General features: G+C 42.2%; 2 protein-coding genes and 1 long non-coding RNA gene across 13 annotated transcripts in view; 1 reads left to right on the top strand and 2 right to left on the bottom strand.

Moving 5' to 3' along the window:
- Positions 1–16976, bottom strand: part of ppfibp2b (PPFIA binding protein 2b) — a 94778-nt gene extending 77802 nt beyond the window's left edge. For 7 of the 10 annotated variants that reach the window (XM_071416231.1, XM_071416242.1, XM_071416244.1 and 4 more), the window contains exon 1: positions 16838–16976. The gene's annotated coding sequence lies outside the window, so the exon portion shown is untranslated. Of the gene's footprint in view, positions 1–1470; positions 1624–16837 lie in introns of all 10 variants that reach the window. The other 3 variants (XM_071416232.1, XM_071416233.1, XM_071416243.1) reach the window with 3 other exon arrangements.
- Positions 16593–21212, bottom strand: olfml1 (olfactomedin-like 1). Its single transcript, XM_071416256.1, has 3 exons — positions 21085–21212; positions 19791–20073; positions 16593–19671 (listed from the first exon to the last, which is right to left on the bottom strand). The coding sequence occupies exons 1-3, from the start codon at positions 21199–21201 to the stop codon at positions 18890–18892; spliced, it is 1182 nt and encodes a 393-aa protein (XP_071272357.1). The 5' UTR covers positions 21202–21212; the 3' UTR covers positions 16593–18889.
- LOC139584427 (uncharacterized) overlaps positions 17633–23602 on the top strand; it is a 74997-nt gene continuing 69027 nt past the window's right edge. The window contains exons 1-3 of one of the 2 annotated variants that reach the window (XR_011676763.1): positions 17633–17768; positions 21091–21193; positions 21886–21960. This is a non-coding gene — a long non-coding RNA (uncharacterized lncRNA). Of the gene's footprint in view, positions 17769–21090; positions 21549–21885; positions 21961–23602 lie in introns of both variants that reach the window. The other variant, XR_011676762.1, reaches the window with a different exon arrangement.

Genomic DNA, 23602 nt, shown 5'->3' with positions numbered 1-23602 from the left:
CACAGCTAACAATTCACACAGTATGCAAAGCTAACAATTCACACAGTATGCAAAGCTAACAATTCACACAGTATGCAAAGCTAACAATTCATACATTACGCAATGCTAACAATTCGCACATTACGCAATGCTAACAATTCGCACATTACGCAATGCTAACAATTCACACATTACGAAATGCTAACAATTCACACATTACGCAATGCTAACAATTCACACATTACGCAATGCTAACAATTCACACATTACGCAATGCTAACAATTCACACAATTCACACATCATAAATTGAAAGAAAGCAGAAAAGACCTGCTATATGGGACTTTGCACATCAACAGAAACATGCATCCGCTTAATATACCTCAGCAGATTTATTCCAAGCCATGAGTATTTAACGATCAAATCTCTCTAATAGCATCCTACAGAAACTATACTTATGGGAGTCTGGCTGATGATTACAAAATTCATCAACCAATAACTAATCCGCCAGTTGACGTGGGGAACCCTGCTGTAACCTTGGGTTTGGTTTGCTTTACTTAGTCAGCCCTATATTAAGCCCATCCACCTCCCCTCGCTGGAGCTTCGTTAGCTCTCCAAAATGTCAACATCAGGCGGCCCGAGTGTAATCGCCCTGGCAGTGGCCCTGTCATACTCATGTCAACAATCAAGTGACTGAGAGCATGTCAAGCAAATATGAGATCGCAACGTCTCACAACTGCATTGCTCCTTTCAGTGGCGGATAAAGGGTTCCAACATTATAAAATAAAAGTCAAGAAAACACAGTAGTCATAAGCACTACCTCATTATTACCATACATGTAAGAGGCCCTGGGAGAGAATGTGTAGACTAGTGTAAACATGCATGTAAGAGGCCCTGGGAGAGAATGTGTAGACTAGTGTAAACATGCATGTAAGAGGCCCTGGGAGAGAATGTGTAGACTAGTGTAAACATGCATGTAAGAAGCCCTGGGAGAGAATGTGTAGACTAGTGTAAACATGCATGTTTCAGTTTTTACGTTTGAGGTTTTACTAGCTCAGGGAAGCAGGAAAAACATTTAATCACAGGGTTTGCTTACAATTGCCTGCAGATAAAGTGGACATTTACTTTACGATCACACTACACATCCTATTTCTTCAACAACAACAAAAAATTAATATATTTTTCATGTGTTTGAAACTGAAGAGTTTTTTAAATCCAAGTTTCTCTTTCCAACATTGTGCCAACATGTAGCTAGAGGCTAGCAAAGCCAAAGTGATGCACATCATTTTCCACACCATTATTTAGACATGTAGAACTGTACAGTAGTTAACCCTGAGGCAGTGAGACCAGCATGCACAAAGACCAGTGTCAGCAGTAGTGGGCAGACCAATAGAACCAGCGTGTCAACACGGCTTAATATACAGTATAAGCATCAAAGCCATAGCCCCACTGACAGCTCTAACATCCTATCAGGGCCTCATTCTGCCACTTACATGTGTTCATGTGCTAGTTGACAAGATGACACATCGGAGGGGACTAGCTGCCTGCAGGCCTTCAGTTCATACAGCCTTCCATTTCAGCTGGGCGCTTGAGAGGTAGCCATCTAAACAGAAGTGGACTCAACTCGTGTCTGTGGCACTGGGGACCTGTGTGAGAAAGGTGATCTGTTGCATAATAGACAAGGCTTCATTGTAACAGTGTTGGCAGGGGGCCTGACACATAGCATTGACAGATGACGAGTTTGTGTGTGCTTTGCTTCTGCCTTGAAACCGTGTTGTAACCACAAAAAAATCAACAGCAGCTCATTCAAAATGGCTGGTAGAGCAGACTCCTACACTATATGCAGTACATGACTCCTGATGCACAGAACATAGTAAGGTTACATGGTGTCAACATCTTAACCCACAAGCCAGCTCAACCAGAACAAACCCAGCTCAAATGACAGGATAACATTACAGTCACACTATGCAAAGCATGTCTCATAACCAGTGGGCAACATGTGCTCAGACCACAGGACTGACAGATGAAATCAGCCCATCCAATGTGGGGCCATTGTTGGAGTGAGATACTTCACTTTCAAACTCATTCTGTTGGTGCATGCATTGTACTGTATAGGTAAGGAATCAAACAAACTTCAACAGTCTACACTTGCATTGGTATGGAGGGTATTCCATGGAAGACAAGTACAAAGTATTCCATGGAAGACAAGTACAAAGTCATATCAGTAGCAGTCAGCTGTTATTACTCATCTTCACTGAGTCTTCCAGACCGGGGCTCTAGAGTGGGGTTAGGACAGGACAGATGACCCAGACCCGGTTGACTTCCTGCCAGCTCACCGGGCCGATCATCGCTCCGCTCACCTGGCAGCTGTGACGCGGGGGAGTGCAGGTTGCAGGAGCAGAGAAATGTCATCCACGAGCAGGTGCACTCTAATATGTCACAAACATCAGACAAAAGGCCAGGAAGAAACTCAACTCAACTCTGGAAAGTCCAGCCAATCAGGTGTCACCTCACTGTCTACAACATGACCTTCCCCTCGCTTGGCTCAGTGGGCTCACCAAATCCATCATACCTTGTTTGTTCAAAAAAAAATCTACCAATCCTTTTACCAGGTTCTGTAGGCCTATTTCTCATCATCCTGTAACACTAAGCACATATTTCACCTCAGTTACCTTTTACTGCAGCGGGCTAAATCAGGGCCACACAGAGTGATTCTTGGAAGTCTTAAACAAATCTACTTTGAAACAAAAGTATACACCTCATACACATGGTTATGGGCTTAAAAAAAAGAACCATGTCAAATATAGAGTTGAAATGTATTACATTTTGAGTTTGCAACATGTTGTAGACTCAATATTACACTTTATATACATCACAGAAGACTGAAATATAACAAGACCATTTGACATAGAAACACAGGATATTCAGTGGGTTTAAAATAATTATATTGGGGCCTCCCGAGTGGCGCAGTGGTCTTAGGCACTGCATCACTGTGCCCCTAGAGATCCTGGTTCGAGTCGAGGCTCTGTCAAAGCCGGCCGCCACCGGGAGACCCATGGGGGTGTGCACAATAGGCTCAGCGTCGTTAGGGGAGGGTTTAGCCGGCAAGGATGTTCTTGTCCCGTCGTGCACTAGCGACTCCTGTGGCGGGCCGGGTGCCGTGCAAGCTGACACAGTTGCCAGGTGTACAGTGTTTCCTCAAACACATTGGTGTGGCTGGCGGGTGTTGCGGGAGTTGTGTCAAGAAGCAGTGTGGCTTGGGTGGGATGTGTTTCAGAGGACGGCTCTCGACCTTTCCCAAGTCCGAACGGGAGTTGCAGTGATGGGACAAGAATGTAACTACCAATTGTATACCATGAAATTGGGGAGATTTTTTCTTAATTATGAAATGATTACAAATATTAATAACATCCTCTAATCTCTGTAGAAGAACCATCTAGTGAGATAGAGACTCTAAATTCTTGACATAGATAAATAGACCAAGACAAACACAGAACAGAAAATCTGAAATTTTCTGCCCAAAAATGATGCAGAAAAATGTATCCATGCTTTTGTTACTTCTAGGTTAGACTACTGCAATGCTCTACTTTCCGGCTAAAGCACTAAATAAACTTCAGTTAGTGCTAAATACGGCTGCTAGAATCCTGACTAGAACCAAACAATTTGATCATATTACTCCTGTGCTAGCCTCCCTACACTGGCTTCCTGTTAAGGCAAGGGCTGATTTCAAGGTTTTACTGCTAACCTACAAAGCATCACATGGGCTTGCTCCTACCTACCTTTCCGATTTGGTCCTGCCGTACATACCTACACGTACGCTACGGTCACAAGACGCAGGCCTCCTAATTGTCCCTAGAATTTCTAAGCAAACAGCTGGAGGCAGGGCTTTCTCCTATAGAGCTCCATTTTTATGGAATGGTCTGCCTACCCATGTGAGAGACGCAGACTTGGTCTCAACCTTTAAGTCTTTATTGAAGACTCATCTCTTCAGTATGTCCTATGATTGAGTGTAGTCTGGCCCAGGAGTGTGAAGGTGAACGGAAAGGCACTGGGGCGCAACGAACCGCCCTTGCTGTCTCTGCCTGGCCGGTTCCCCTCTCTACACTGGGATTCTCTGCCTCTAACCTTATTACAGGGGCTGAGTCACTGGCTTACTGGTGCTCTTCCATGCCGTACCTAGGGGGGGTGCGTCACTTGAGTGGGTTGAGTCACTGACGTGGTCTTCCTGTCTGGGTTGGCGCCCCCCCTTGGGTTGTGCCGTGGCGGAGATCTTTGTGGGCTATACCCGGCTTTGTCTCAGGATGGTAAGTTGGTGGTTGAAGATATCCCTCTAGTGGTGTGGGGGCTATGCTTTGTCAAAGTGGGTGGGGTTATATCCAGCCTGTTTGGCCTTGTCCGGGGGTATCATCGGATGGGCCACAGTGTCTCCTGACCACTCCTGTCTCATCCTCCAGTATTTATGCTGCAGTAGTTTATGTGTCGGGGGGCTAGGGTCAGTCTGTTATATCTGGAGTACTTCTCCTGTCTTATCCGGTGTCCTGTGTGAATTTAAGTATGCTCTCTCTATCTTTCTTTCTTTCTCTCGGAGGACCTGAGCCATAGGACCATGCCTCAGGACTACCCGGCATGATGACTCCTTGCTGTCGCCAGTCCACCTGGCCGTGCTGCTGCTCCAGTTTCAACTGTTCTGCCTGCGGCTATGGAACCCTGACCTGTTCACCGGATGTGCTACCTGTCCCAGACCTGCTGTTTTCAACTCTCTAGAGATAGCAGGAGCGGTAGAGATACTCTCAATGATCGGCTATGAAATGCCAACAGACATATACTCCTGAGGTGCTGACCTGTTGCACCCTCGACAACTACTGTGATTATTATTATTTGACCATGCTGCTCATTTATGAACATTTGAACATCTTGGCCATGTTCTGTTATAATCTCCACCCGGCACAGCCAGAAGAGGACTGGCCACTCCTCATAGCCTGGTTCCTCTCTAGGTTTCTTCCTAGATTTTGGTCTTTCTAGAGAGTTTTTCCTAGCCACTGTGTTTCTACACCTGCATTGCTTGCTGTTTGGGGTTTTAGGCTGGGTTTCTGTACAGCACTTTGAGATATCAGCTGATCTAAGAAGGCTATATAAAAACATTTGATTTATCTCCCTCACTAACTTCAAGCAACAGTTGTCAGCGGCTCACAGATCATTGCACCTGTACATAGCCCATCCAACTACCTCATCCCCATACTGTATTTATTTTGCTATTTTGCACCCCAGTATCTCTACTTGCACATTCATCTTCTGCACATCTCACTCAAGTGTTTAATTGCTATATCGTAATTACCTCACCACTATTGCCTATTTTATTGCCTTACCTCCCTTATATTACCTCATTTGCACACACTGTATATATATATTTTTCCTACTGTATTATTGACTGTATGTTTGTTTTTTCCATGTGTAACTGTGTTGTTATATGTGTCGAACTGCTTTGCTTTATCTTGGCCAGTTCGCAGTTGTAAATGAGAACTTGTTCTCAACTAGCCTACCTGGTTAAATAAAGTTATTATTATTATTTTTTTTTATTAATAAAAAAGTGCATTGTTTTTGTCACGACTTACGCCGAAGTCGGTCCATCTCCTTGTTCGGGCGGCGTTCGGGGTTGACGTCACCGGCTTTCTAGCTACCGCCGATCCACTTTTCATTTTTCCATTTGTTTTGTCTGTGTATTTCACACCTGTTTTCAATCTCACAATCACTTGTTTATTTAATTTAACCCTCTGTTCCCCCCATGGGTTTTGTGAGTGATTGTTTATTGTAATTTTGGTCCGTCTGTGTATGCTCTAGATGTTACTTTGTATATTTGTCTTTTTTGAGTAAAGCACGTTGATTTACTCGTATCTGCTGTCCTGTGCCTGACTCTCTACACCAGCTACACACAGGACTCATTACAGTTTTCCAAATCCAAATGTTGTAACAGCTCATCGTTCAGGCAGAACCCCCATCTGAGCTGGGAGTGGAGCTAGTTGTTTTAGGGATCATATTCCTAGAGAACACAGGGATACCTGATTAGCTAAGGAACTCCAACTCTAACTGGAAAACAACAAACCTGCATGGAAAAACCGTCAAACTATGTCCCACAGTATTTTTTCCCTCCCGCAATCACTCACCACTCAACACTTCTCTGCTCTGCTGAAAGCTTTAGCTTGATTTGCCTTGACAGGCGATGGTCATATAACTTTGTCCGATTAAAACGATGTTCACTTCAACCTCTCTTTTTGGCTTCCGGCTAACTGCCTGTTTACCATGGAGCTTTAAATCTTTTGTCAAGCAGGGAGAAAGTAAATGTCCTGGCCATGGTAGAGGCCAGGACATTTACCTTTGTCTGAACTGAATTCACCTTTGTCTGAACTCTCATCACAGTTAGGGGGGAAGCACACAGGTTGAAGAATGTCACTGGTGGACCCCAGGATCAATAACTTAAGTAATATGTTTGTTATTAAAAAGATTAGACATTTCTGCATACGACTCTGGTTTACTTGTAACTAAAGCATGGATGTTCAATGATTTCCATACAGAACATATCCAGGCAATGCATAGCAGTCCAAATGCCATGCAAACATAAAATCCTGCAGAAATAAAATAGCATTTACGGTCATCCTGAGGGGGAAGTTGCTAAACAATTGCAATATCTGTTTACGCATTTGGCCTGGGTCCTGGAAGGATTTGTCATCTCAAAGACATACAATCGCATACTGTTTCACATGGGGCTGGGGAGCGGCATAAAACAGAGCTCAGGACAAATAATGGGCCTTATCCATTTGTCTGAGCACAGCCCCACTGACTGCCGCCCAACACACTCATTACCAAGAGGAATTTACACTCTGGAGCTGTGGGACTGCCAATGTGTTGTCTTGACTTTCTACACATACAGTATATTAAATGGGCAATCTGCAGTAGCTACATCCATTTCTGGACTTATACAGTGAGGGAAAAAAGTATTTGATCCCCTGCTGATTTTGTACGTTTGCCCACTGACAAAGAAATTATCAGTCTATAATTTTAATGGTAGGTTTATTTGAGCAGTGAGAGACAGAATAACAACAAAAATATCCAGAAAAATGCATGTCAAAAATGTTATAAATTGATTTGCATTTTAATGAGGGAAATAAGTATTTGACCCCTTCTCAATCAAAAAGATTTCTGGCTCCCAGGTGTCTTTCATACAGGTAACGAACGGAGATTAGGAGCACACTCTTAAAGGGAGTGCTCCTAATCTCAGTTTCTTACCTATATAAAAGACACTTGTCCACAGAAGCAATCAATCAATCAGATTCCAAACTCTCCACCATGGCCAAGACCAAAGAGCTCTCCAAGGATGTCAGGGACAAGATTGTAGACCTACACAAGGCTGGAATGGGCTACAAGACCATCGCCAAGCAGCTTGGTGAGAAGGTGACAACAGTTTCTGTGATTATTCGCAAATGGAAGAAACACAAAAGAACTGTCAATCTCCCTCAGCCTGGGGCTCCATGCAAGATCTCACCTCGTGGAGTTGCAATGATCATGAGAACGGTGAGGAATCAGCCCAGAACTACACAGGAGGATCTTGTCAATGATCTCAAGGCAGCTGGGACCATAGTCATCAAGAAAACAATTGGTAACACACTATGCCGTGAAGGACTGAAATCCTGCAGCGCCCGCAAGGTCCCCCTGCTCAAGAAAGCACATATACATGCCCGTCTGAAGTTTGCCAATGAACATCTGAATGATTCAGAGGACAACTGGATGAACGTGTTGTGGTCAGATGAGACCAAAATGGAGTTCTTTGGCATCAACCCAACTTGCCGTGTTTGGAGGAGGAGGAATGCTGCCTATGACCCCAAGAAACCATCCCCACCGTCAAACATGGAGGTGGAAACATTATGCTTTGGGGGTGTTTTTCTGCTAAAGGGACAGGACAACTTCACCGCATCAAAGGGACGATGGACGGGGCCATGTACCGTCAAATCTTGGGTGAAAACCTCCTTCCCTCAGCCAGGGTATTGAAAATGGGTCGTGGATGGGTATTCCAGCATGACAATGACCCAAAACACACGGCCAAGGCAACAAAGGAGTGGCTCAAGAAGAAGCACATTAAGGTCCTGGAGTGGCCTAGCCAGTCTCCAGACCTTAATCCCATAGAAAATCTGTGGAGGGAGCTGAAGGTTCGAGTTGCCAAACGTCAGCCTCGAAACCTTAATGACTTGAAGAAGATCTGCAAAGAGGAGTGGGACAAAATCCCTCCTGAGATGTGTGCAAACCTGGTGGCCAACTACAAGAAACGTCTGACCTCTGTGATTGCCAACAAGGGTTTTGCCACCAAGTACTAAGTCATGTTTTGCAGAGGGGTCAAATACTTATTTCCCTCATTAAAATGCAAATCAATTCATAACATTTTTGACATGCGTTTTTCTGGATTTTTTTGTTGATATTCTGTCTCTCACTGTTCAAATAAACCTACCATTAAAATTATAGACTGATAATTTCTTTGTCAGTGGGCAAACGTACAAAATCAGCAGGGGATCAAATACTTTTTTCCCTCACTGTAAATGAATGATATGTACTGATTTGATTCTTAAAAAAGAACTGCCTCATGAGCTTAGTTCAACTGTCGTACCCCATCAGAACCCACAATATAAACTTGTTTTACTGTACTGTAAACAAAGTAAATGCAAACAAACACTGTATAGCCTCAAAACATGGTTAAAACTAAATTGTGATGTCATGGATGATCAGTCCTTGCATCCATAGCTCTGTCTATGAATATGAGTGGTTCCATTTCTTCAGCCCCATCCCTCAGCTTTGTAGCAAATCAGTGCTTTGTTATTGTTTCAACTGTTGATAGCCGCTTTAAGTGTGTTTTTTTATATGTAATAACACAGCAGATCCCTTTCACTAGCTTGTCTGTTTTTTTATCTTCGACACCTCAAAACAGGAGTGTCCAGCACCATACATAGGCTACCCAGAGGTCTGTCCACTAGTATCATTCATTGAGTGAACTCTGGTAGAACATTCCTTGAAGGGAGCCTAAGCAGAGCAGCAACAGCTGCTTTTCTTTGCTAGTAGGAAAATGATATATAATAACTAGAGCCTGACTGATATATCGGTTTACCACTATTAAATCGGCAGATATTGGCCTTTTAACTCCATATTGGTCGATAACGCCACGATAACCGATATTCAATAAATAGAATGAGAAAAGGAAATTGCATGCTTATCTGAACACACCATTCTCATGATGTGTCATTATTGTCACAATGTATGAAATCAACATCTGAAGCATAGGTATTGTACAATCGCTCTTTTGGATGGCAATTTATGAGAACTCAGTGTGGAAAAATGTTCCTGCTGTGAAACAGTTTATCGGCAGATACATTAGTAATGGTACGTTTTGCCCCCCCAAAAAAATCAGAATCGGTATCAAAAAACATATAGTTCGGGCTCTAAAATCAACAAAAGAAATTGTCTTCCCTGTGATTTTTCAAGCCCTCCCTCCAGTATCTGACTGAGTATTACCTCCTGTAGATGACTCACAATGCCATAGCCATGTGAGTTGACAGAATAATTATTCAAACCTAGGACTGGAAGGAGGACTACTCCTGTTGGTATTAAACACACGGTTTGATCCTCAGAGTATAATGCCCTGATCTGCTTCTATGGTTATGTCTTTTCTTCCTCATTCTGTGACTTAGTGCATGATATAAGCTTATACTGTACATGCAAACTCTCCTTTGAATATTCTTTGTATGTTGGAAATAACTAGTATTTCCTCACATTAATTTAAACTCCAAATAGAAAAATAATAATTATAATAATAATAATTAAACGTACAATTGTAAGGCAACCAGCTGCAACAGGCTGGTGAGTTTGCTAAACATTTGGGCATATACTGTAGCTGAATCAACATACATTGTCAAGTTGAATTGTATGTTCACTCAACTTTGAATTGATGGTTAAATGAACATACAATTCAACTTGAGAATTTATTATACCTTATTTGCATATTTCTTAGTGTAAAATGATGACAATACATTACATAAATCATAAGGCCTTTCTTTGAGGGCCTAGTTACACCCTAACACAGTGGTCTGAAACTCCTGGCTTACAGGCCACATCAAGCCTGCAAGTCACATTATGCTGGCTTGCAAAGTGATGTGTAATTCTTATTGGAATCCAGCCAGAGTGAGGATATGCAACAATTGGAACTTTTAAATCAACCACAACCTACATTGAGAAGGACTGTCAGGGCAGGGAAAATTGAGACTACCTAAATCATATAAACTGGAACAGCTATCTCAGTAACAGGTGCAAAAAGTCCAACTACAACAAAATTGGATTAGTTTAGAAAAATGTATGTTATTTATGTTTGTGTAGCATAAGATTAATAAACCAATCAATGTACAAGCAAGAACACAGGTATTTAAGCAAACAATTCTGAAAATCATCCTGCAGTAGAGCATGCTGGGAAATATGATAATGATGGGGGTTGTTTTGAGTGGTTTTGAGCAAACATTAATTTGTAATTTTACTTAACAAGCTTTTTCAAATTCAGCTCACTTCAAGCAGAGTTTGTTGAGTAAACAAACTTGAACACATTAGCTTAAATTCTTGTCCTTTTGAAGTCCATTCAACTCACAGAATAACACTGATTAAGCAATTGGTTAAGTTGGCATTTTTTTTACAGTACAATCAAATAGTTATTGATGAATCAAGTGTATCTTCAATAGATTAAGATTGAGGGGCCTGCCGAGTGTCGCAATGGTCTAAGGCACTGCATCACTGTGCTAGCTGTGCCACCAGAGAACCTGGTTTGAGTCCAGGCTCTGTCGCAGCCGGCTGCAACCGGGAGACCCATGGGGCGGCGCACAATTGGCCCAGCGTCGTCCGGGTTAGGGGAGGGTTTGGCCAGCAGGGATGTTCCTGTCCCATCACGCACTAGCAACTCCTGTGGCGGGCTGGGCGCAATACACACTAACACGTTCGCCAGGTTACAGTGTTTCCTCTAACACATTGGTGTGGCTGGCGGGTGTTGCGGGAGTTGTGTCAAGAAGCAGTGTGGCTTGGGTGGGATGTGTTTCAGAGGACGGCTCTCGACCTTCACCTCTCCCAAGTCCGTACGGGAGTTGCAGCGATGGGACAGGACTGTAACTACCAATTGGGGGATCTATACAGAGATCTATCTATAAAATCTATACAATAAAACATTTTAAAAAGAATGCAACAAGCAACCTCTCTCTGTGATAACAACAGTATTGTGAATGATACTGAACAAAAATATAAACGCAACATGTAAAGTGTTGGTCCCATGTTTCATGAGCTGAAATAAAAGATCCCTGTAATTTTCCATACGCATAAAAAGCTTATCTTAAATTTTGTGCACAAATTTGTTTACATCCCTGTTAGTGAGCATTTCTCCTTTGTCAAGATAATCCATTCCCCTGACAGACGTGGCATATCAAGAAGCTGATTAAAACAGCATGATAATTACACAGGTGCACCTTGTGCTGGGGAAAATAAAAGGCCACTCTAAAATGTGCAGTTTTGTCACACAACACAATGCCACAGATGCCTCAAGTTTTGAACGAGAATTTGCACGCTGACTCCACCAGAGCTTTAACAAGAGAACTGAATGATAACTTCTCTACCACAAGCCTCCTTCAACGTTGTTTTAGAGAATTGGCAGGACGTCCAACCAGCCTCACAACTGCAGACCTCGTGTATAGCGTTGTGTGGACGAGTGATTTACTGATGTCAATGTTGTGAACATAGTGCCCTATGGTGGCTGTGGGGTTATGGTATGGGCAGGCATAAGCTATGGACAACGAACACAATTTAATTTTATCATCAATTTGCATGTACAGAGATACTGTGACGAGATCCTGAAGCCAATTTTCGTACCATTAACCTGCCGCCATCACCTCATGTTTCAGTATGATAATGCATGGCCCCATGTCGCAAGGATATGTACACAATTCCTGGAAGCTGAAAATGTTCCAGTTCTTCCATGGCCTGAATACTCACCAGACATGTCACCTATTGAGCATGTTTGGGATGCTCTAGATTGACGTGTACACCAGCGTGTTCCAGTTCCCGCCAATATCCAGCAACTTCGCACAGCCATTTCAGAGGAGTGGGACAACATTCCACAGGCCACAATCAACAGCCTGATCAACTCTATGCAAAGAAGATGTGTCACGCTGCATGAGGCAAATGGTGATCACACAATGGCGCCGGAGGGGATGGCTACCGTTTTACGAGCTCCTAACCAGCTATTTTGTTTGTTTTTTCACATTGTTTGTAACTTATTTTTGTACATAATGTTGCTGCTACCATCGCTTATGACCGAAAAGAGCTTCTGGATATCAGAACAGCAATTATGCACCTCGAACTGGACAAAGATTTTTTCTTTAACGGGTCTGACCCGAAGGATATACTGCTTTCTCGAGACCAGGCCCAAATCCCTGTCATTTGCGTGAAGAAAAGAGATAGAAAAAGGTGGCAGAGGTCGGGCTGCCTTCAGAGAATTCATAGGCGAGTCAGTAAATCTATTCTACCATCCTTACTATTGGCCAACGTGCAATCAATGGGAAATAAAATGGATACGATTAAGACTATCCTACCAACGGGACATTAAAACCTGTAATATCTTATGTTTCACAGAGTCGTGGCTGAACGACGACATGGATAATATAGAGCTGGCTGGGTTTTCCCTGCATCGGCAGGACAGAGAAGCTATGTCTGGTAAGACGAGGGGCAGGGTTGTGTGTCTATTTGTCAATAACAGCTGGTACGCAATGTCTAATATTAAAGAAGTCTCGAGGTATTACTCGCCTGAGGTAGAGTACCTCATGATACGCTGTAGACCACACTATCTACCGAGAGTGTTCTCATCTGTATTATTCGTAGCCGTCTACTTACCAACACAAACAGATGCTGGCACTACGATCGCACTCAACCAACTCTATAAGGCCATAAGCAAACCAGAAAATGCTCATCCAGAAGCGGCGCTCCTAGTGGCCGGGGATTTTAATGCAGGCAAACTTAAATCAGTTTAACCTAATTTCTACCAGCATGTAACATGTGCAACCAGAGAACAAAAAAACTCTAGACCACCTTTACTCTACACACAGAGACGCATCGTCTTGATTCCTGCTTACAAGCAAAAACTAAAACAGGAAGTACCAGTGACTCGCTCAATACGGAAATGGTCAGATGACGCGGATGCTACGCTACAGGACTGTTTTGCTAGCACAGACTGGAATATGTTCTGGGATTCATCCAATGGTACTGAGGAGTACACCACCTCAGTCACCGGCTTCATCAATAAGTGCATCGACAACGTCGTCCCCACAGTGACCGTACGTACAGTTGAAGTCAGAAGTTAACATACACCTTAGCCAAATACGTTTAAACTCAGTTTCACAATTCCTGACATTTAATCCTAGTTACAATTCCCTGTCTTAGGTCAGTTAGGATCACCACTTAATTTTAAGAATGTGAAATGTCAGAATAATAGTAGAGAGAATGATTTCAGCTTTTATTTATTTTATCACATTCCCAGTGGGTCAGAAGTTTACATACACTCAATTAGTATTTGGTAGCATTGCCATTATATTGTTTAACTTGGGTCAAACATTTTGGGTAGCCTTCCACAATAAGTTGGGTGAATTTTGGCCTATTCCCCCTGACAGAGCTGGTGTAATTGAGTCATGTTTGTAGGCCTCCTTGCTCGCACACACTTTTTCAGTTCTGCCCACAAATTTTCTATAGGATTGAGGTCAGGGCTTTGTGATAGCCACTCCAATACCTTGACTTTGTTGTCCATAAGCCATTTTGCCACAACTTTGGAAGTATGCTTGGGGTCATTGTCCATTTGGAAGACCCATTTGCGACCAAGCTTTAACTTCCTGACAGATGTCTTGAGATGTTGCTTCAAAATATCCACATAATTTTCTTTCCTCATGATGCCATCTATTTTGTGAAGTGCACCAGTCCCTCCTGCAGCAAAGCACTCCCACAACATGATGCTGCCACCCCGTGCTTCCCCCCTTTTCCTACAAACATAACGATGGTCATTATAGCCAAACAGTTCTATTTTTGTTTCATCAGATCAGAGTACATTTCTCCAAAAAGTATGATCTTTGTCCCCATGAGCAGTTGCAAACCGTAGTCTGGCTTTTTTCTGGCGGTTTTTGAGCAGCGGCTTCTTCCATGCTGAGCGGCCTTTCAAGTTATGTTGATATAGGACTTGTTTTACTGTGGATGTAGATACTTTTGTACCTGTTTCCTCCAGCATCTCCACAAGGTCCTTTGCTGTTGTTCTGGGATTGATTTGGACTTTTCGCACCAAAGTACGTTCATCTCGAGGAGACAGAACACGTCTCCTTCCTGAGCGGTATGGCGGCTGCGTGGTCCCATGCTGTTAAAACTTGCGTACTATTGTTTGTACAGATGAACATGGTACCTTCAGGCGTTTGGAAACTGCTCCCAAGGATGAACTAGACTTGTGAAGGTCTACAAATTTTTTCTTTTGATTTTCCCATGATGTCAAGCAAAGAGGCACTGAGTTTAAAGGTAGGCCTTGAAATACATCAACAGGTACACCTCCAATTGATTCAAATGATGTCAATTAGCCTATCAGAAGCTTCTAAAGCCATGACATAATTTTCTGGAATTTTATAAGCTGTTTAAAGGCACAGTCAACTTAGTGTATGTAAACTTTTGACTCACTGGAATTGTGATACAGTGAATTATAAATGAAATAATCTGTCTGTAAACAATTGTTGGAAAAATTACTTGTCATGCACAAAGTAGATGTCCTAACCGACTTGCCAAATCTATAGTTTGTTGAAAAGAAATTGTGGTTGAAAAACGAGTTTTAATGACTCCAACTAAAGTGTATGTAAACTTCAGACTTCAACTGTACATCACTGGGGCCAAGCTTCCTGCCAATCCAGGACCTATATACTAGGCGGTGTCAGAGGAAGGCCCCAAAATTATTAAAGACTCCAGTCACCCAAGTCATAGAGTGTTCTCTGCTACCGCAAGGCAAGCGGTACCGGAGCGTCAAGTCAAGGACCAAAAGGCTCATTAACAGCTTCTACCCTCAAGCCATAAGACTGCTGAACAATTAATCAAATGGCCAACCAGACTATTTACATTGACTCCCCTCTCCCTTTGTTTTTACACTGCTGGTACTCGCTGTTTATTTTATATGCATAATTACTTTACCCCTACCTATATGTACAAATTACCTCGACTAACCTGTACCTGGCAGGTAGCCTGGCAGGTAGGATGCGTTGTGCCATTAACCGAAAGGTTGCTAGATCAAATCCCCGAGCTGATAAGGTAAAAATCTGTCGTTCTGCCCCTGAGCAAGGCAGTTAACCCACTGTTCCCTGGGTGCTGATGACGTGGATGTCGATTAAGCAGTCCCCCCACACCTCTCTAATTCAGAGAGGTTGGGTTAAATGCGGAAGACAGATTTCAGTTGAATGCATTCAGTTGTACAACTGACGAGGTATCCCCTGCACATTGACTTGGTACTGGTACTCCCTGTATACAGCCTTGTTATTTTAATGTATTTTTTAAATTTTATTTAGTAAATATTTTCTTAACTCTTTCTTGAACTGCATTGATGGTTAAGGGCTTGTAAGTAAGCATTTTACGGTAAGGTGTTCATCTGTTGTTTTCGGCCCATGTGACAAATAAAAGATGATTTGACAGGTTTTCTGATCCACGCCCCTACCTTTTTTTAAAGGTATCTGTGATCAACAGATGCATATCTGTATTCCCACTCATGTGAAATCCATAGATTAGGGCCTAATGCATTTATTTCAATTGATTTATTTCCTTATATGAACTGTAACACAGTAAAATCTTTGAAATTGTTGAAATTGTTTACATTTTTGTTCAGTAAAATTTGGAGACCAATGAACCACTGGTGTTTAGGGTGAATTTTATTCAGATTAATGTAACCTGGGCTACTTCGGATGAGCATGGCAACAGAATACATTGTATCCTGGGTGCAAGTCCCCTCCAACTCTTCGTCCATATTCAAGACACTCAAGCATTTCTGGTCTATGAATCATCTTCGCTGTTTGATGGCAAGCACACACAGCTGGGTGCACTACAGCCTTGATACTTACAAATTACCATATCATTCACAGCAAGAAATATTGAGCTGCTTGTCATGCAGTCCATAATTGATAGTCTGCAATTAAACTCGGGTGAGTAGGCTGCAACATCATTTAACACATCATAGGCTACTATAGCCTACCCTGAAAACATCAAAACTGCATTTCTTCAACAGAAACCCATACAAACCATTAAAAAGCAGGGAATTGCTTTGTGTGCATTCAATGTAGCCCATTTTCTCCTCATTATTCTTACATAAATAGTGTACATACATAAACTGAAAACCATATTATTTTACTACTAAGTGTGAAAGCAACTGCAACAAAAACAAATTGAGAAAAACAACCACTACTACTTTATTTAAATAAAGCTACATGCCAAGTGCTTAGATACTCGTGGAATGCTAAGAAACTGTTGAAACCACATACTGTACACAACTGCATTGTCATGTTCAGACAAGTTTTATTCTGTCATTTTCCCAGCGCTCATCCACCTGTTCCATAAGCAAGTCATTGTATTGAACATACTTGAAAAAAATAGTATAGAACAATTAAAATTGTGTTTATTCACAAAGCCGTCGTACATTCGGCTACAGATAGGCTTTAAATCGTATCTACTTATATTATGAATACCTGCGAGTAGGACTTTACTAAGTAAATAATAATAAGAAAACAAGTGTCTCGGCATTACCTATAATATCCTCGACTTCGGAGACTTGCTCTCCAGCGCGTATTCCTCCCCTGCAACTTGCAAAATACACTATCGACCACCTTGGATTTAAAAAACGTCCTTGGCACTGTAAGTGGTGTCTTCAGCGATGGGATGTTCCGCGCCTTGACCGACTGTGCCTTGGCGCTGCCAATGCCATAAATGTGTTCATCATAAAGCCTCTCCACCAATCACCTGTCATGTGATTCTAAGGGCGTGCCATCCCATCAAACTATACAGCCCATGTGCTCTAGCTACTCTTCCTTCTCAATACGTGAACAAGACTACATGTCAACTCAAATCTGCAACAAATTATTGTAATCACGTGTAATAAATATATTACAACTCATCACATCTTGTGTATGCTATTTGTGTACACATAAATACACTTTTTTTGGGGGGGGTCCCATTTACCTGTGCAAATTTCTATCTCACTTGGTTGAGTCTGCCATGGCCCAGCACGTGCACAATATTATATACCCTAGGACTGTAGGACTAAAACATATAGCCAGCCTATCATTTGGACGCTTGGCTCACTGGCGTTTGTGCTGACGTTCTTGACAACAGTGCCATCTGCTGATTATAAGTGAGACAAGCATAGTTATATAAAAAAACTCAACAAAAATATCTCAGGTTAGATTACCACAGCATGAGTCATAATACCCATAAAACCTAGCGGCCAAACAAGGAAATGGTTCCATCGTTTTCCACCATACATTTTTTACCCATATGGGATTTACCTGGCGTGACGTTTTGATAACCATGTAACTCTCTCTAGGACAAGGTGACTTATCAAAACAGTCGCCTGTATCTACCCCCCAAAAATTACATGATAATTAGCTGATTATGTGGCTATCATAAAGAACTACAAATGCCATGATGATTTGGACGAGACAGCCGAATTAAGGCAAAGGTAAGAATCTCTGGATTAACATATAATGTTAGCTTAATTTAGTAACAAATTTAGTAATGAATAAATAACATCTCTTTAAACTGACATTTCTTTGAACTGTCTTGTGCAAGTTTTAAATTGACAATACCTGTTAGCAAAGGTGTCAGCTAGAGATGACGTGCAGGAGCTTGCAGGGATTTGTAGTCTTGCATGATGTCTACTTTGATGCTAATTAGCATTTTTTCATCAGAGAGTAAATTAGTTGAATATATCGATACAAGGCACCTTGTGAGAGTGATTTACATAGTTATAAAAACATCATGCCAGAGTAAGCCTAGCCATTATTTGAAGTGTTTCTAAAATCCCCTATGGGAATAATGAATGGTGGAACAACGATTGGAACCATTTCCCTGTTTGACCACTAGGTTTTATGGGTATTATGACACCTACTGTGGGGCTCTATTACTAGCTACCTAATCTCATTTGACTACACTTGGCCCATGCACAATTAGCCTGTTCACGTGGTTGCTATGCCATATACATACACCATAACAACATGTCATGTACTGCCTTTCAAAGTCACCACAAAGAACAAGAACAGAAGCTCATATCAAAGTTATTATGGGTACAGGAATAGGAAAATATGGTTTGTCTGTTAATAGAATAGTACCATCAGATTGTGGAAATGTCAGATTTAGTTTTCCATTAGTTTACAGGAACATCCAATCTTTAGAGCTCTGATGTGTTCAGCAGGGTCATAAAAGTTGCTCCATAAACATTTATGACTATGCAAAAAGCTACTGTTTTGGGAGAGCTCTCTCACCTCATTCAGTTCAACAGTGCCATATTGGCAAAAATGTATTTTCAGTCACTGTACCTCCAAGAAGCATCTGACTACATTGTACTAAGAACCATCTGACCACTACATTGCTCTCAGAAAGACAACTTTTTAAATGCAGTTTATTATAATCTTGCAGAAAGTCACGTGAAAATATGGGCCTTGAGTAAACTGTGTATTGTGTTACCTCAACTTAAATTGATTATTGTTAGCTATTATGATAAGAATATGGACATTGTTAATTAGTTATGTTTTGAATACTTCTGTGGTTCTATGACTGATAAGCGTTTAATGTAGACTCGTGTCAGACTTCAGCCTTGCTCTTGAGGTCCACTTTGTAGATGGTCTGGTAGCCGTCGTCCCAGGCATACAGCTGCTTGTCCTTGGGGTGGTAATGCATACTGTAGTGGTTGGTGTAGCGCTTAGGAAAGAACAGCACAGGGCTCTCCTCACTGTGGATGGTGTCGTGGATATCGTACAGGCACTGAATGCTGGAGCGCCCTCCGTAGCGGGAGTTATACACCACGTACAGCGTTCCACAGATCATGAATGCTGACTCTGCGTCACGGCTCGTACAGGTGGTGTCCCAGGTGTGCTCCACAGCCAGGCTGCTCTTGTCCAGCTTGGTGATCACCAGGTTGCCCCCAAACTCTGGGTCAGAGTAGATGACCCACAGGCCCAGTTCGTCCACAGCCAGGTCCAGGAAGGTATGCGTGGTGAGGGCGTAGGTAGGCAGGCGGCCAACCCCGGGCAGCAGCATACTGTCGGCCACAGTGCGGTTGAGGAGATGCACCTTTAAGATCTGATTGGGTGTGTCTGCCCTGTGATAGTACAGAAAGCCATTGTAGACCACATGGCCAGTTCCCTGCCAGGGAAAGGGGAGTTGAATTGGATGAGCCTGGGCGAGCCTTCCCTCAGTGAAGGTCTTCAAGGATTTAAACTCCAGTACGGTGTTGTTCTTATTCCCGCTGAAGAAATAGATTTTTGCAGAACCCTTAGTAGGGTCTTTCAGCCAGGATCCATAGACGTCCCCTGCTTTCTTCACTATCTTCAGAGACTTCACACCAGTGAGAGCTATGTTGCAGTCTATACATGAAAGGACAAGAGTAAGATTGAAAGTATCCTAATTTATTTCTCAATATCATGTACAACACACACACATGTATATTACATTGTTTTCCAGTTAACATCAGTTTCCTAAGTACCTGTCCCCAGTGTGATCTTTACTATTTTCTTCTGGGCGTCTTTCATCTGCTGTTCCATCAGGGCCTCCTCTACCTCGATGTGGGGCTGGTTAGGGGTCTTATTCTCCAGGTACTCCAGGTCCCTCTCCACTCGCTCCACCCGCATGGCTACATTATCCACCTGAGTCTTTACCTCCGTTCGGTGCACCTCCATGCTAGCCAGCTGGCTACGCAGCTTTGTAGACAGGTCATAGATCTTCTGGTCCACCTGCTGGGTGTTCTGCTCACATTTGATCAGACGCTCCTGGGCAAGAGAGGTGAGCAAGCAGATGCTGTCTAAGAAGTGGCACAATGTGATTGTAAGATAGTGGACCCTAGGTGGTCTTGTCAGGGGGTGTGAAGCCTAAGGATTCAGACAAAATCAGGTGCAAAATGGAGGCATTTATTTATAGGTGCAGAAGGTGAAATGGAACCATGGATGTTTACAAAACGTTGATGAACTCTGACATATAAACTTTAAAAATGACAAACAATCATCTAAATAGCCAATAACTGAGGCAACAACTGGCTTCTAAGGCAGAGCGCCTATATCAGTAATTACTCATACTGCTGAGTAAAACAAAAAAATGGGACCAAATGTCACTCCAGCCCAAGCGCTCCTGAAATGAACCAGAATAGTTTAGAAACGCTTGGCTGCCCTAATCAGCGCAGAGTTGAGCCGGCGTGGAATATGGCTCGAAAACGTACCTCAATCCAGTGATAGAAGATGACGCTGTACTACTAGTTATCCCAACTGACAAATCGAGAAGATTGAAATACTGCTAATTTATGAAACTGCCTTTTTCGTCTTGGGCCCCTCCAAATCAGTCCAACATTTTTTGTTGTGATGGTGAGTACAGGTCGATAAATCGAAACAATGTAACTTAAATTCTTAATTAACATTGTTAACAATTTCTACTTGCGTGTGATCGCTTGTATAAGAACTTTGGGACATGTTTAGCGGTACACTCTAACCACATGAACAAACAAGAACATTTGCAAAAAGTGTTTGGTGCCAAATGAGAGTAGGGTGTATATGCATTGGAGTCCCTAGTTTGCATCGTCACAGTGAACAGTTTGTTTTGAGATTTGCTGTTAACATCGGTTTTAGTTTAGTGTTGCTCTAATGTTATCAATACAGACTAAACAATGAGGTAGAGTAATCTGAAAATATGATATTAGTTTTATTTGACCATAAGCCAATCCATTCATACTCTGTGTGTAATGAAGAAAACATGTAGTTTGGAGTCTTTAGGCTTTTGTTTTTGTCTCTTACCTCAAGTTGGGCAATCCTCCTCTCAAAATACTGCATCATGAAGGCTTCCTGGGTGGACCTCTGAGCATGCCCCAACCCCAGGCTCAGGACGAGCAGTGTCAACATCCAGGTATACATCAAACACACTTTTAGGACTTATTTCAACTACTCTCAAACACAACCACAAAAATATATTCCTTTAAGAGAATTCAGTTCTGAACTAACCTAAAAATATGTCTCCCTGGTGAGTTGTGTGGTTGAATTCCAGAGGCATCTGGCTGTATGTTTGTTGTTGGTTGATGTGAGAGACAGTTCTAGAAGGTTTTGAATCCTTCTTCTGAGAGACAGTTCCAGGAGTTTCTCTATCCTTTTTCTGAGAGAGAGTTCTGCTCATGCTGCTGCGTCTTTAGCACTTCTAATATTATCCAGATGGGCCCTTGACACGTCCCCAGTCCTGAAAAAAGACGAAACTATGCAGGATAAAGGTCAAATTAGTTTTTATAATGCATGCATTGATCTATTATTTTCTGGATTGTTGTTTTTCTCCCATTGTATAAAGATTTCACAAAATGTTGAGGCATACTGTCTATTTTGGATATTGTTATCATATAATGTATTTATGAAAATAATGTAGGTTTTGATTGTTGTTTCATTGTTTAGAAGTTGAAGCATTGGTCAGACAACTGTTGAACAGGCACAGGCTCTGAATAGATTTCTTCATCTTTGTTTATAGTTTTAGAAGATTACTTTTGGCACAATCCCTCTATCCCTCTGAGGGTTGATTTCATTGAATCCAACAGACAGAGACCTTGTTCCTACCAGCAGGTGGTGCCACATTATCTGGAGAAGACTGAAGTTTTCATTTCCTCCTGAGGACCTGCATGCCAGCTGTGTCCAGTATGTTTGTTTTTGGTACATTGATAGAATTTGTGTACTTTCAGCAATCGACACTTCCTGTAACCTTTAGTAATAGCGTAACAACTAGACATGGTCTCTACATGAACCTGGATGTAAGGCATGAGCACTTTATGTCTGGGGCCGGAAATCAGACAGGTACACTAAAAAGTATAATCCATTAGTTAGCTAACTTTGATAAGTAACCAGAAATAACTATTGATTTTATGGTTCACAAAAAAAACAACATAGATATTAAATAAATTAGACCATGCCCATTTCAATCTTATCTTTCTACAAAATGTAAATGTTATATCAGAATGTTTAGGCAAGTTAGCTGGCTAACTCCTTGATCCTGCTTTATAGTGTACCCTTCAGGTTTCATCTGTCTGAATGCGTTTGTCCTTTCCATCTGTTGTCAATGAGATATGGCATCATCTGTCTGTGTGTGAACAACCCTCAAAAGCTCAATTGCATAGAACTGGTTTCATCAGGTAATATTCTCCCTACCATCTTTCCACTTATCTGACTATCCTTTCAGTGTCAGGAAGTTACCTTATTTCAAATGTCAAAGCATATTTCCACTAGACAGCAGACACTCTTATCCAGAGCGACTTACAGGAGCAATTAGGGCACATCAACAGATTTTTGAACTAATCGGCTCGGGGATTCAAACCAGTAATCTTTCAGTTACTGGACCAACACTCTTAACTGCCAGGCTATGTGACAGCAGAAGTTTTCTTTCAGTTGACTTCAGCATTGTAGCCTTGAAAACATCTCCTGTTGATCTGTAACATTTTTTTACATTTTACATTTTAGTCATTTAGCAGACGCTCTTATCCAGAGCGACTTACAGTAGAGTGCATACATTTTTTACATTTTTTACATACTGAGACAAGGATATCCCTACCGGCCAAACGCTCCCTACCGGCCAAACCCTCCCTAACCCGGACGACGCTATGCCAATTGTGCGTCGCCCCACGGATCTCCCGGTTGCGGCCGGCTGCGACAGAGCCTGGGCGCGAACCCAGCCCAGCCTGGGCGCGAACCCAGCCCAGCCTGGGCGCGAACCCAGAGACTCTGGTGGCGCAGCTAGCACTGCGATGCAGTGCCCTAGACCACTGCGCCACCCGGGAGTTTAGTTACAGGGGTGTCAAAATACTGCACGGATCCGGCCCTCGAGGGGTCCAATCCGGCCCGTGGGGGAGACGAACTCAATATACTTTAAAATGACTAAAACCAAATCTAAACTGTGTAGAAATGATAAAGGACCTACATTCATACAGTTTCTTGACTGTGTCCAGCTCACTAATAATCACTGAAATGAAATCTAGACAGTCAGGGAGTATCGGAAATTCCCAAAACAATGTATAAAGGACTATATTTTGCTAATTTTGACGGCTAGGAAATAACACATTGGCTCGAATCTAGGTTCTGCCTTTTGATTTCGAGAAATTCGAACAACTAAATAAAAACATTTCTTCTTTTATTGACTTCTCAAACCCCAAACTGGTCTGCCGAGTCTGCTTTGCACTTGAAGTCTCACGATGTTCGGCCCCTGTGTTTGGAAACTCTGTGCTGTAACAGTTCATTGCCAATTGAAGGAACATGACCACTCAAATGGATATCCAGATGTTATACGTAA

The sequence above is a fragment of the Salvelinus alpinus genome, chromosome 9 (genome assembly GCF_045679555.1).
Source record: "Salvelinus alpinus chromosome 9, SLU_Salpinus.1, whole genome shotgun sequence".
In the NCBI taxonomy this organism is placed as follows: Eukaryota; Metazoa; Chordata; class Actinopteri; order Salmoniformes; family Salmonidae; genus Salvelinus; species Salvelinus alpinus.
This window is presented reverse-complemented; position numbering and strand designations above follow the sequence as displayed.